The 13,108-nt window shown below is 38.3% G+C and overlaps 1 protein-coding gene across 6 annotated transcripts; it reads right to left on the reverse strand.

Annotated features, from left to right (window-relative positions):
- Window positions 1-1,493: 1,493 nt before the first annotated feature.
- LOC137240020 (tRNA (guanine(26)-N(2))-dimethyltransferase-like) lies at window positions 1,494-9,976 on the reverse strand. Of its 6 annotated transcripts, XM_067765897.1 has the most exons (9): window positions 9,655-9,976; window positions 9,154-9,598; window positions 8,712-9,089; window positions 8,474-8,641; window positions 7,748-8,384; window positions 7,043-7,460; window positions 6,804-6,969; window positions 2,664-3,028; window positions 1,495-2,604 (listed from the first exon to the last, which is right to left on the reverse strand). In XM_067765897.1, the coding sequence occupies exons 2-4, from the start codon at window positions 9,162-9,164 to the stop codon at window positions 8,632-8,634; spliced, it is 399 nt and encodes a 132-aa protein (XP_067621998.1). In that variant the 5' UTR covers window positions 9,165-9,598; window positions 9,655-9,976; the 3' UTR covers window positions 1,495-2,604; window positions 2,664-3,028; window positions 6,804-6,969; window positions 7,043-7,460; window positions 7,748-8,384; window positions 8,474-8,631. The 6 variants fall into 6 exon arrangements, with proteins under 6 accessions (XP_067621999.1, XP_067621998.1, XP_067621996.1 ...); XM_067765898.1 differs by lacking the exon at window positions 7,748-8,384 and having other exon boundaries at window positions 1,494-2,604; XM_067765895.1 differs by having other exon boundaries at window positions 2,671-3,028; window positions 7,043-8,384.
- Between the last annotated feature and the right edge of the window lie 3,132 nt (window positions 9,977-13,108).

Here is a 13,108-nt window from a genome sequence, read left to right on the forward strand (position 1 = left end):
ATAAAGGAAAAAAAAATTTTTATTAATGTGATTTCTAATGAGACCGAAAGATCGCGGATTATACTAAGAACACATACGAGTGAATTTTAAAAACAGCGGTCAATTTCGCCATCAAAAAAAAAATAGTTTTTTGCACTGCGACGTTACGTATAATTTGCGACCTACATATTTTAAGCCAAAAATGCATGCCGGTATATGGATACTTATCTAGTGTGATAAGTATCCAAATATACTATTTTCTTCCCTTAAAACTTCAAAATTCTGGAAAAAAATAGGTCAAAATAATTGTATTTCCTTTTTTTTTCGATGCTGAAATTTTTTCCATTTTTTTAATTCGGAGATTAATTTTAAAAGAGTGAGAAATGTCAAATACAGACACTTCTAATTTCTTGAAATATAGTGTTACTAGATATTTTACGAAATAATCTTTCGTATCAAGTAACATTTCATACAGTATTTGTAAAATAAAAAAAATCTCCGGTTTCACTTTTCACGATTCTGGCCATATATGTAATACTCCTATATTGCTACAAAAGGCTAGGTACATTCCCAACCATCAGAGTGCCGATAAATTACTGTTTAAACGTTTTTGTTTTTGTATTCAATAATCGAATGTACCAAAATTTAAAATTTTTCTTGTCACGCTTATGCTGCTACTATCACAAAAATTTTATAGGCTGTCTTGTTTTGATTTCGAATTCAAAACACTTTGCGAGCATTTTCTATTAGCAATGTAGGAGTATTACATATATGTTTCTGAGCGTGTAATGTATTGAACAAGAGGATTGTAATTTCTGAACATTCTAACTACTGAAGGTTCTAATTTGTGAGCGACTACTGTACAAGACACATCAATTTATCTCGTGTTCCAATGAAACGTGATCCAGATACGGATAGAGATTTAACATGCAAATGCAGCAACAACCCTACAAGGCAGAGGTACCCTGCAAAAACGCTCCACGTCATTTGACTAGTCATTTTACGGTCATTGTGACTTTCTGCAGCGGTTATATTCATAGTCACGTTTGCATGGGCGTGATGAACTTTTGTGACCAAATTTTCCGTTTCGTTCCTATTAATGTGATCGTGCATTCCGCTCCCACTTATAGGATGTGAGCATAGCACTGTTCTGCTCACACACGGCACAATGCTCGTCAAATGGCGGTCATTTCTTCAGTCATTTCACTCTACATTTTCGAGTCTTTTGACAATAAAGTTTACTGCGGTTTTACCATTTATATAACCGCCATATAACTTGAATTTTACCTGCCGATTTACTTTACCTGGAGCAGCCACATGAATAAAATACCAACCAAATAAATTGAATTTTCAATATTTATTTTTAAATATAATAACCAAACATAATATATGATATAAGAATATATGAGGCCCCTAGATGCAAAACCAGATATGTATTTAAAAATTTTTAAATATTTAAATTTCGACAATATTGCCTAGCCAACATTCTAAAAACCGTTATTGAAAATTCATAGCAATTTTAAAAATTTCAGCTTTTTTGCTGCTGCAGCTAACTTTATATTTGGACAATTCAGAAGTGTGTTATATTCATGTAAAATTTGAGTTGTTTCCATGGTAGCGAATAAAAAATTTGATTATTTGAATCAATTTAAGTCTACAACTTAAAGCTTAGTAGAAATTCAGATTAGGTTTACCCTTTTTTCAGATCAAGAATATTCAAAGGTGTCGTGGAATCCGATTGCTGTCGTAATTGAATTTGAAAGTAATAAAGTAAAGTAAAATATGAATTTAAAAATGTAGGACTAGTAATTGAGTCAGACTTATTATTGTTCTAAATCTAATCATTCAAGCAATAATTCTGCAACCCTTAGCAGAAGTATTGATTGGTTTCAAATCTAATTCCAACAGCAATCGTACACGACATTCTTTGTTATATATGTACATGATATTGTAACTTAAATTAATACAGTTCATATAAAGAAAAGTAAGTATTTTAATAATAAATAAACTCGCCTTATTGGTTTTTATTTTCCAATTGAAATCTTTTCCAAGCGAACAGAAAATAATTTTAAGCTTTAGAAAAAACTTCAATTATTTGAATAATTTACAACTTAAAGCTTAGTAGAAATTCAGATTAGGTTTACTCTTTTTTCAGATCAAGAATATTCAAAGGTGTCATGGAATCCGATTGCTGTCGTAATTGATGAACTTAAAAATGTACGACTAGTAATTGAGTCAGACTTATTATTGTTCTAAATCTAATCATTCAAGCAATAATTCTGCAACCCATAGCAGGAGTATTGATTGGTTTCAAATCTAATTCCCACAGCAATCGTATCACATCCCTTATTATATATGTACATGAAATTGCAACTTAAATTAATACTGTTGATATAAAGAAAAGTAAGTACTTCAATAATAAATAAACTCTCTTAATTGGGTTCAATATATATCGATAGATAGTCGGACGAGCCGCTACTCGGCGATGTAGAGATGACCGTTGTGTCGGTGGCAGCAGTTACAACAGCAGTTTCTAACTTGCACCATCCGTACAGTGTGATGAATGCTTCACCGCCTTTTCCAATTGCTTGGCGCCAGCAATTTTTGCTGTTTGTAAAGCTTTAGCTGTAATGCAAATATATAGATGGGTTAAAGTGGTTTTCGTATGTTATTCAACAACTCACCCTATACCATCATCACAACCTTCTCATCGATTTTGAATATGTGTACTGTTTCAGTATTCAGACCCAGCTCGTTTGATGCAATATTTTCGATTTGATGAATATGTATACTATCCGTTAGGCAGACAATTAGGTGCGTTCGATTCATTCATATACTGTGGGTATTTGAGCCGTAGACGCAATTGATATATTGTAACATTTGTAAACAGTTGGGTTTCTCTGCTGTCACCATCACCACTAGAGAGCTATTGAAGAAACGCTCGACCAAGATATTGTGCGATTTACGCGCATAGATTTTTTCCACCTTGTCACAGTTATTGATGGAGAAAATGCGAAAGCCATATTTGCCATCCAATACGGAAATGGAACTGTGGAGGAAGAAACATTTTATAAAATTTAATAAAATCAATAAATGATAGTTGTGTTAAAATGGGGTAAAGTATCGTATGTTAAAGTATAGCGAAGTTTGAATAGGTCTCATTCTTCATTCTTAGAAACATGTACGAAGGTACCTCGTAAGATATTAAAAATCCTCAACGCTTTTTTGCAATAACTTAAAAAAAAACTTATATTCATCAAATTTCTGTTTAACTTCTACATATCAATAGCTACCTTTACCACCAGAAGGAGTCACTATTGCTTCTACACCTATGCTTTTGTTTCCTACACCGATGAGCTTTGTAATAAAATAAACAGCTATCTCCCCAATCTCTCCAGTTTTGTCGCCTCGCGAAACCTGATATTGTAACCAACCAAATCATCGGTGATCTTATTTAAAACATGGCCGCGCCAAATGTCGACCATATGACATTACCCTACCGACTGTCTTACACCTTAAAATTTTGGGTGTGACTTTCATCAGGATCTACATTTTGGTGAGCACGCAGCCGCAATTGTTCCGAGAATTCAGAGCCGTACCAAAATCCTCAAATCCCTCGCTGGCAGTACCTGGGGAAAGGATAAAGAAACGCTCATGACTACACACAAAGAAATTAGCCAGCCGATTAAGTGCTATGCGTCACCCATATGGTCGCCAAGCCTAAAAATACTGGAATAAGCTACAGGCCTGCCAAAATACTGCTCTCAGAATTGCCACGGGCTGTCTTCTTATGTCCCCAGAACACCATCTGCATAATGAGGCGAGAATACTCCCCATCAGGGAGAGAAATGAGATGCTGACCAAACAGTTCCTGTTGAATACCCAGAAACCTGAGCATCCCAACAGACATCTGATTGGTCAACCAGCACCGCCTAGGGGCCTAAGGAGTCATCTCCGTAAGCATTTTGAGGAAATACGGCTCCTGGGAACTCAGCCGTATGAAGCGAAAAAACACAAGCAGGTCCTTGGTGAACTCCATAAACAAGCGTCAGACCTTTATGCTAGGAATTGCCCGGTGAACCCAGTACTCAAAGAAAAGTATCCAAACCTCGCGGAAGAGGAACGCATACTCCCCAGAGAAAAGCGAGTCACTCTAGCTCAACTTCGTTCTGGATACTGTAACAGGTTAAACTCTTACCTATCCAGAATCAACCCCGACATACAAAATGTACGTCCCGCTTGCAATGTGTCCCCACATGACACCAACCATCTCTTCAATTGTAATGTGGAACCAACGCCTCTAACACCCCTTTCATTATGGGCCCCCCCCCTGTCGAAACAGCAAGTTTCCTTGGACTCCCGTTAGAGGATATTGATGATAATTTCTGATCGGTCGCACCTATTGGATGGGGCGAAGCACTGCTACAATAACAACGTGTGAAAGATGGTTGCATCATTCGTTTGTTGCTCCCTGTTGCTTTGCTTATATTTTTTTTTTCTCAATTTTCTCAACAGACAATTTTGTGGTTGTTGTAATGTTGTTGTACACAGGAAAACATTTTGTGTATAAAGAGTTTTTGCATGGATTTAATTGTGATTTTGCAGGCGGACCTCACATAGGCAGAATTAGTCCGTAGTGCTACCAGTTTTTTTTACGACCAAATTGAAAAATCCTATCAAAAACCAGGACCTATGTTATAAAACAACTCCGTCCTCTTGGCAAATACTAGAAGCTTCCTAGGATTTATACCACTTGTTGCTTTTATATCTAACAGCTGTATAACTCTTAATAGCTGGGGTTTTAGCCTGACAAGCGCAGGGCACAAGCACAAAACCTGTTCGATCATTTCCTCCTCCTACCCGCACTTCCTACATCTGCTAGCACTGACCAAGCCTAATTTAAAGGCATGTGACGCCAGAAAGCAGTGACCAGTCAGAATACCAGTCATGAGTCTACAGGCCTCGCTTTTTAATGATATAAGCAACTTTGTTTGTCTAAGGTTGTAAGACCTACACACAATCTTCGACACTTTACAGCCCCGTGCTTGGATCCGCGCCTTTCCTGCTGGTAGATCATGTGTACCTCTCGCATTCTCTCAATCAGGCAATTAAAATATAAAGGTAATTCTTTACTTTAGCGCCCAATAATGTAAGTCATGAATAAAATAACTTCTGAAACAGGTAGAACAAGTAAGGGTGTCTAAGTTCGGGTGTAACCGAAGATGAGCTTCAATTCTACATTTCATTTCAGATGAATTACTTTTCTACATAATTTTAATTAGGTCTTGACGAGCGATAATGTAAATGGTTTACTTGAGCTGGCCGGTCAAAGCACTTCATATAGGGTGTATGTGTCCGTAATGTTACCAGAATCGGTGTGATGACCAAACGGAAAAGCCCGATTGGCAAATACTAGAAGTTTTCAAGGTAACAACTAAAATCCTGCCTCTAAGTCTGATAACTATGCTTCCTCGAGGGAACGGAGCCTTAACTACGCGCGCGCAAGAAACGAACGCATGAACTAAGCATGAAACCCCCGGAGGGAATGTCCTCGTAAACACTCGCCTCATGAGCCTCAAGTCTTCTTTCTTCAGAGGCAAGAGCAACTTTGTTAGTATAATATGATAAGGAGTGCAAATGCCTGATTTGAAGGCCTTCTTACATGAGTTAAGAAATCTATTCATTTAAAAAGTTAAGAAAATGGAGAGGAAAAAGGTAAGAATATTTTTGTTAAGTCCTGATGTGTGTCATGCGTTAAGGGGCCGAATAGTCACCGATAGAATACGATAAGGAAAATTACCTTCAATCACACGTTCACATCGTGCCGAACACGAACAAAGTAGTAGGAGCACGTACATATCGCTCATTTACTTCAATAGTGTCATAACTCAAAAAACATGACTTTTGAGTTAATAACATATAAACGTACCCAATATCATAATCTATGTTGTATAAAAAAATCTTTGTGATCAGTTAAAACTTTACCACGTGCTATAACAATGAAAATAAGCCTTTATATGGACAACATATGGCAGTTAAAATCTTTGAATGGCTCTCCTGGAAAATTGTGTTTTTGGAGTTATGACACTATTGAAGTAAATGAGCGATATGTTATTATGCGAGCCCATGTTTTTACGTAACAGTCCAACGATCACGGATGTTACGGCTTTATTTGAGGTTGTTGTTGTATTAACGGTAAAGACACCCCCAAAGGTTTGGACGAGTGTTATCGATATGGATCCGGCACGTTACGTAAAAAACACAGTCAGCAGCTTTAACCCCGACGTCGACAGTATGACATCATCCTTGACATCATAATAAAAAATTTGGGTAATTCTTTACTTTAGCTCACAACTGCTAAAACCGTCTAAAAATATCGGGAGTGTCAAAAGACGCGCTTTGCAAACAAAATTAAAAATTTTCATGTGGTTATTGTAATTTTGATGATTTTGTTGTACCCACAAGAAAAACTGTGGGTAAAAGTGTTTTGCGCGGATATAGTTTGGGTCTACAAACCGGTGTTGGACCCACCCAGGGTAATTTTTTATAAGCGCGGCCGAAGGCCCCCAATGCAGAAAGGTGTTCTGCGCAAAAATACTATGGATCCCACCTCCGGCTTCGGAGCGCTCCGTGGTCATTTTGCGGTTTTTTTGAAATATCTTGTGACAGAAATTAAATTCTTAATTTCCGCTCTCGGATTCGTGGTCCAGGGATCAAAACGCGTCTTTTGAACCCTCTCCCGATATTTTTGACAGTTGTGAGCTAAAGTAAAGAATTACCAAAATTTGTATAACAATTATTATCTGGTTTATTTTTGTTGATACCTTTTCACATTTTTCCATGTCACGACACGCCATATAAATTGTGGCTCCACGTTTAGCTAGTTCCCGGGCTGTCTCCTTTCCTATGCTGGTATTTGCTCTAGTAATAAGAACAACTTTCCCTAACGCCGTCGTACTCTTTCGATACTTCCCACCTTGCATTTAGGATCTACACAGAGACAAATGGTATTAGTTCATACAGCTTATTTTTAAATATTTAAAATGTGCGTATTCATGATTACCTGATAAACCACAAGGCGGCGGCGCAGTCAGTAGCCAAGCAATAGTTATTTGCTCCAATATGCCAATCATCCTGAAATCTTCATTATTACCGAATTATTAATGGTAATAGTCTAGTTGAGGGGTCGACTGCCAAAAATATCGAGAGGTGTCAAACGACGCGCCTTGACATCAGTATTAATAATACGAAGGCGGAGAATAAAAATTTTAACTCGTTCAAACGATATTAACGAAAAAACGGAAACACTCCCTAAAACCTTCGAGTGTCTTTATCGCTACAACATCAACATCTTTAATGAGATATGTATACACTTTTTAGCTGGCGAGCCACAGTTGCTTTTTGTAGTTTGTAGATCCTCCTCTAAATCCAAGCTAAAGCGTTGGCAAGATACCGGCTCTTTAGCAGGCGTTGTAGCCTTTCTAAATGTGTTCGTGAATCGAGAAAAAAATGTTGAAGATATTGTTTGTATTAATTTTTAATAATAGGTATATATTACCATGCTAAAGTGATTTATCTTTTTAAAAGTAAAGTAATAAAGTTCTACAAGCTAGTAGCTACTTTTTAGTCAAAGATTTGGAAAAATTTCAAATTCTTATATAGTAAGCCAATTTACTCTACAGTATTTAAAACATCCATCTCCATGCTCACTCGAATGGCTCATCATAAACAAGCATACAATTTTAATGATATATTTATAAGCATTTACCGTTGCATGACAAGTAATTTCTTGACTTTTGCACGCCAAGCTTTATTTGCTTGAAATTTTTCCAATCCAGACATTTGTATTCAGGAAAATTGAAAAAGAGCAACAAACATCCAAGTTATATTTTGTTGAACCACAGCAGACAAGGCGCGGTAATCTTCCAGGGTTTTCGTTACGGAATATCTTTTCCAGATAAGCTTATACCACTTGAGCACGCTACGTTGTGTTATTATTTTATCCAATAGTTTCTTAATGGTTGCCCCATCATTTGAAATTGTGGCCTTACCACTGGAATCAACAATATGCTTGTCCATATTACGTGAACCCAATGTAGTGCGTACAGCGTCCACAATTGAATGCGAGGTATTGATGTTGGATATGATGAATATTTTTTACATAAAAACTCATGTACCCAATACAAGTTCAGGCATACCGCCGATAACACACCTTTTAAACGACGTTGTGTGTCCAAATCACTTAGCGGTTTTTCTTCTATGATTTGTAGCAATTCTTCAACAAACGTTGGATCATGTATGGGATGCGACCAAAGTGGACCGCCCATCTATATTTGGGAATATAAGAAACAATTTGGTGTGAACAATTGGTGCCAGTTAACCCTCTGAAAAAGCGACTGACGCGCCTTTTTGAACGGACAGCACCAATTAAGTAAGAAGGAAATAATTTGATTTATTCGAGTTTAAATACTTAAGTGGGATAGTTGAAACTTACATGATGTTTATCACCGCAATGCGCACAATTTGTATTAACATTTGGTCCAGTTGGTATACCGAATTTTACTTCCGCATTGCCTTTATCTGAGATCTTGTTTTTACAATACCCATAGGCTGTAGCGTATAGGTATCACAACCAGTGCATTGAAATACCATTCATTGTTTGCTGTGTTCATAATATAAAGATATGGTAAGTAATTGGATTGTGGTAAAAGGCCAAAATGCTGTATACCAACCTCATGCTATATTTACACTTCGCTTGACTACTATGCATACGCACAAATACGCGTATATAAAAATTGGCAGAAATGCTCAAAAGTGGCTCAATATATTTTCCATAACGATTAGAGTGCGTTTCAATGCAATGCAATAGTATACGCAATCCCATCTCATGGCAGCATTTCATACGCAAAGGCACAGAACTATATTTGGCATTGCAGGCTTCAGGCGTATTGCCTGCCAGCACAGCCATATCATTCCCAGTTACAAGTAATGAACTCACACTCGTCAGTGATTGTATAGCGCCATCCAGAAACCGATTCGGACAACCATAAGGATCTAGGTCTATAACATCGAAACGCTTCTCATATGAAGTTGAAAGGTACATGAGAGTCCTATTGCGAATTTTATTATTGATTATTACAGTTAAATCACTAGCTATTGATTCGTATATCAAACCTATATTGCATCCCCTTCGCTTGGCACAATTAAATGTTCCACTCCATTGTGTCGCATATTTACGCTAATGGAATCTACTGCCACCTTAGATAGATCATTTGCAACAATTTCACGCACGCCTGCTACTTCTTTTGCATAACTTATGCTACGTAAACCTGTTGCAGCAAGCGCTTCCAATATTCGCAGTCCATCGTTGTATTTTACACCACCAGCCGTGTATGGTTTCTTGTCATTAGCATTGCTTGCTTTCCTTTGTATTTTGTGGATTTTTATGCGCCGCCGCTTCCCGCTCTCTTATCAGCCGCTTTGAGTATACATTAAGTACTGAAATACTTAAATCACGATTAAATTATTGTACTGGATTGTAGAATACGGCCCCGCCGGCAATAATTTCTGTAGTGCTTTCTTCGATCACACGTTCGGGTGCTTTGTCGTTCGTAGCGATCTGTTAATTCATAAAATTTAGGGCGATTTTGTTAATAACGCGAAACATATATTTACCTTCTTTTCAGATATTTCCTCAACTTCCATTTTGGCTTTAAACTGCTGTGCATCCAAGTTTTTGTTATCAGCTGTTCGGTGGTGGCATACGCTGGCTGCTGCTTTCGTTGAACAGTGAATCGTGGAAACTGTTTCAACAGAGGAAATATTTAAGCATTACAGATGCACAACACTGTTTTTTTATAAATCAACGATGATAGCCAGGCTTGGGAGGTTGTTGCTGCTGCTATCGTGGCCTTGCATTACCCGATTGCTGTTGTGGATGTGGCGTCATTGCCCCACCTGTAGGTCGATTCTGTAACTAATTTAAACAACATGTCACGTTGTTTCTACATCTTAACAACTTTTTTTGTTGTTAAGCGATTCTGTAGCACCTTTAACAAGACTTGACCTTGTTTATTGTCAACAATCACAATCAGCTGATTTGCTTTGTTTATTTTCGTGGCTAAGCTAAAGGCATTTCAGTTTGTGTTGTTATTAAAAAGGTACCCAAAGATACTTTGCTGTTGCATTCATAGAGAACATAAAATTATAACAAGGGACAATTGATTGATGTTACGAAGTAAATTAGACGTGCTACAAAAACAAATAAATACAGATGACTGTTTAATCTATTATGCGAAGTTCTTGAATGGATGTTCAAATTGAAAAGGGTAAAGTACTGCTAAAACTGCTTTCCCCGAGAAACCCGGGAACGAATTGATATGACTACGCCTATCCTTCCTTAGCAGCAGTGCCGAGCACCAGTTCCGTGCTAGACAGGAAAATAAAAGCTTGGTTGTCTCCAAGTTGTTCATATGATATAGAATATACTCGTTTGTTGCATCTGACCAGTATATCTAATTTTCCCCGATTTTCTGGGCTCAGAGAGGGTATTCTCCGGAAAGGTGCATTTGTTGCACCCTGCTGCCTGGCCGCTCACCCAACAATACCAGGCACGACGGAACTTGCCTTGGGACACCCAAAGTGCACCCACGCTTCTCATGGCTCCAGTGGGTTAGAGGGCTTAGAGTATACCCGCGGTAGGTATGCCTGTCGTAAGAGGCGACTAAAATACCAAATTGATTGAAGGGGTTGTGTAGCGCAACCCTTTCAATGGGTTGCCAGCGCCCTATATAGCTTCTCCAAACCCAATTGTCAACCTCACCTATCCGCGGCGAATTCTGTTTCACTAACAGACGAGGCTCTTGCGACCCCAAGCTCCTCATGGAACTTGGGGGTGGAGAGGAAGGAATGGCCTGAAGGGTTAATGTGGACATATAAATCGTTCCCGAGATGGTCGGGCTACCACCTTAATGGTCCTGTGTGGCTGGAGCGTACCGGATCTGTATCCGGCAAAGGACCATCACATCGATAACATTGCCCAAAGCGTTCGGGAGTAACGTTATCGCTACAACAACAACAACAACAACACGCCAGGTTTGAGACAAAATATGTTACTGTTAGGAGGTTATGTTAGAAGTTGCTACAGACTTCTCGAAAGTTAACCTGAGAATCCCAAGAGCTTTCTTACAGGGCATTATAGACTGAACGGCCGTATGCAGAAACTGGGCATACTATCTAATAACACCCTGCAAAAATCGCGAGTAATCCATGCATGCATGTATGGAGTACTCGCTATGGACCAAGTGAGTGCTCCAAAATTAGCCACAATTCATACAAAAAATATTGTCCAATTAACATTGCGATGTCCTTGGACTTGACCATATACTCCAGCTGCGCATTACATCAGTGTAATCCATGGAGTACCCACAGTCCAATAAACAGCGTGTAGTGATTACAATCGTTAAAAACGAGCAATGATCAGCTTACAATAGCCCTGCAAAAATTACGAGTACTCCATGCATGCATGTATGGAGTACTCGCTATGGACCAACAGAGTGCTCCAAATTAACCACAATTCATACAAAAAATATGGTCCAATTAACATTGCGATGTCCTAGGACTGGACCATATATTCGAGCCCCGCATTACATCAGAGTAATCCATGGAGTACCCACAGTCCAATGGACATCGTGTAGTGATTACGATCGTTAAAAACGAGCAATGATCGGCTTACAATATGTTCGCGTAGAAACATGAGTTGGTCCATTGCTGCATTACAGTGGAGTATAATGGTAAGTACTCCAGTGGACCACATGATCCAACGATTATTGCAGGGATGTTCGTGTAGAAACATGAGTTGGTCCATTGCTGCATTACAGTGGAATATAATGGTAAGTACTCCAGTGGACCACATGATCCAACGATTTCTGCAGGGGCATGATCCAACGATTTTCGCAGGGCACATGCCGATTTTGTGATCGATCAGCAGACGGCGGACCATATTCTTCTAGAATGCGACGCAATCTCAAGACTTAGGCCTAAGTTTATTGGCTCATCATGGCCAGAGCATTCCCAAATTTAATCCCTGAAGCCAAGAACACTGCTAGGGTTCATCAAGGAAGTCGGCTAGGATGAGGTGCTGTGAAGGAGATGTGCAAGTCACTGTGCAATCCTCAAAAAATTCAATCCTGTGCAATCTTGTCAAAATTCGTCAATACATTTATATGCTGACGATACTCAGATTTATTTTTCACGCCCAATAGGACTTGGGGAAGATCTTGTCTTTAGGCTATACGAAGATCTTGATAAAATATCAGTTTGGGCAGAAACAAATGGCCTTTGCCTGAATGCGGAAAAAACACAGGTCCTGCCAATATTGCACGATTCGGTTGATCTAACTGCGCTATCACCCATAGTTCTCGATGGAAATATATTACAGTATCAATCCGTCGTTACTAGTCTCGGCTTTAAAGTCAACACCCGCTTAACATGTACACACCACATTGTAGTATATCAAAAATATACAATACTTTAAGAAACCTGTGGCATACCTGTTTTTGCCTACCTCATAACATAAAACTTAAATTAGTTAAGGTTCTGATTGTGCCTCAAATAAGATATTTTGAAAATGTGTATGGAGATTTAGACTGCGAATCTAAAAATAAACTAAGTTTGACTATTAACAACGTGGCAAGATTCATCTATTGTAAAAGAAAGTTTGACCACATTTCACCATACTCAAAAAATATACTTGGATTTAGCATAGAAGTCTATCTAAATGTCCGAAATGTTTTGTGTTTATATAAAATAATTAAATTTCAACAACCTAGATATCTTTATGAGAAACTAAAATTTGTACAATCTTCGCGAACTCACAACTTCGTAGTCCCTAGGCATAGCACAGTAGCGGCTTCTAGATTATTCTTTGTTAGTGCTGTGAAATTGTGGAATTCTCTACCTATTCCAATAAAATGCATTAAGTCATATGGATGCTTCAAAACGGCAGTAACAGATCTCTTCAAACACTAACCCTCCCCTCCTCCTGTTTCAACCTACCTACCTACAACGCCTGTGTCGTATTGTCTAGAACTAATGTTAGCTTAAGCTTAAATTTAAGAAGAAAAATTGT

Source organism: Eurosta solidaginis, chromosome 2 (assembly GCF_040869045.1).
Source record: "Eurosta solidaginis isolate ZX-2024a chromosome 2, ASM4086904v1, whole genome shotgun sequence".
NCBI classification, from domain to species: domain Eukaryota; kingdom Metazoa; phylum Arthropoda; class Insecta; order Diptera; family Tephritidae; genus Eurosta; species Eurosta solidaginis.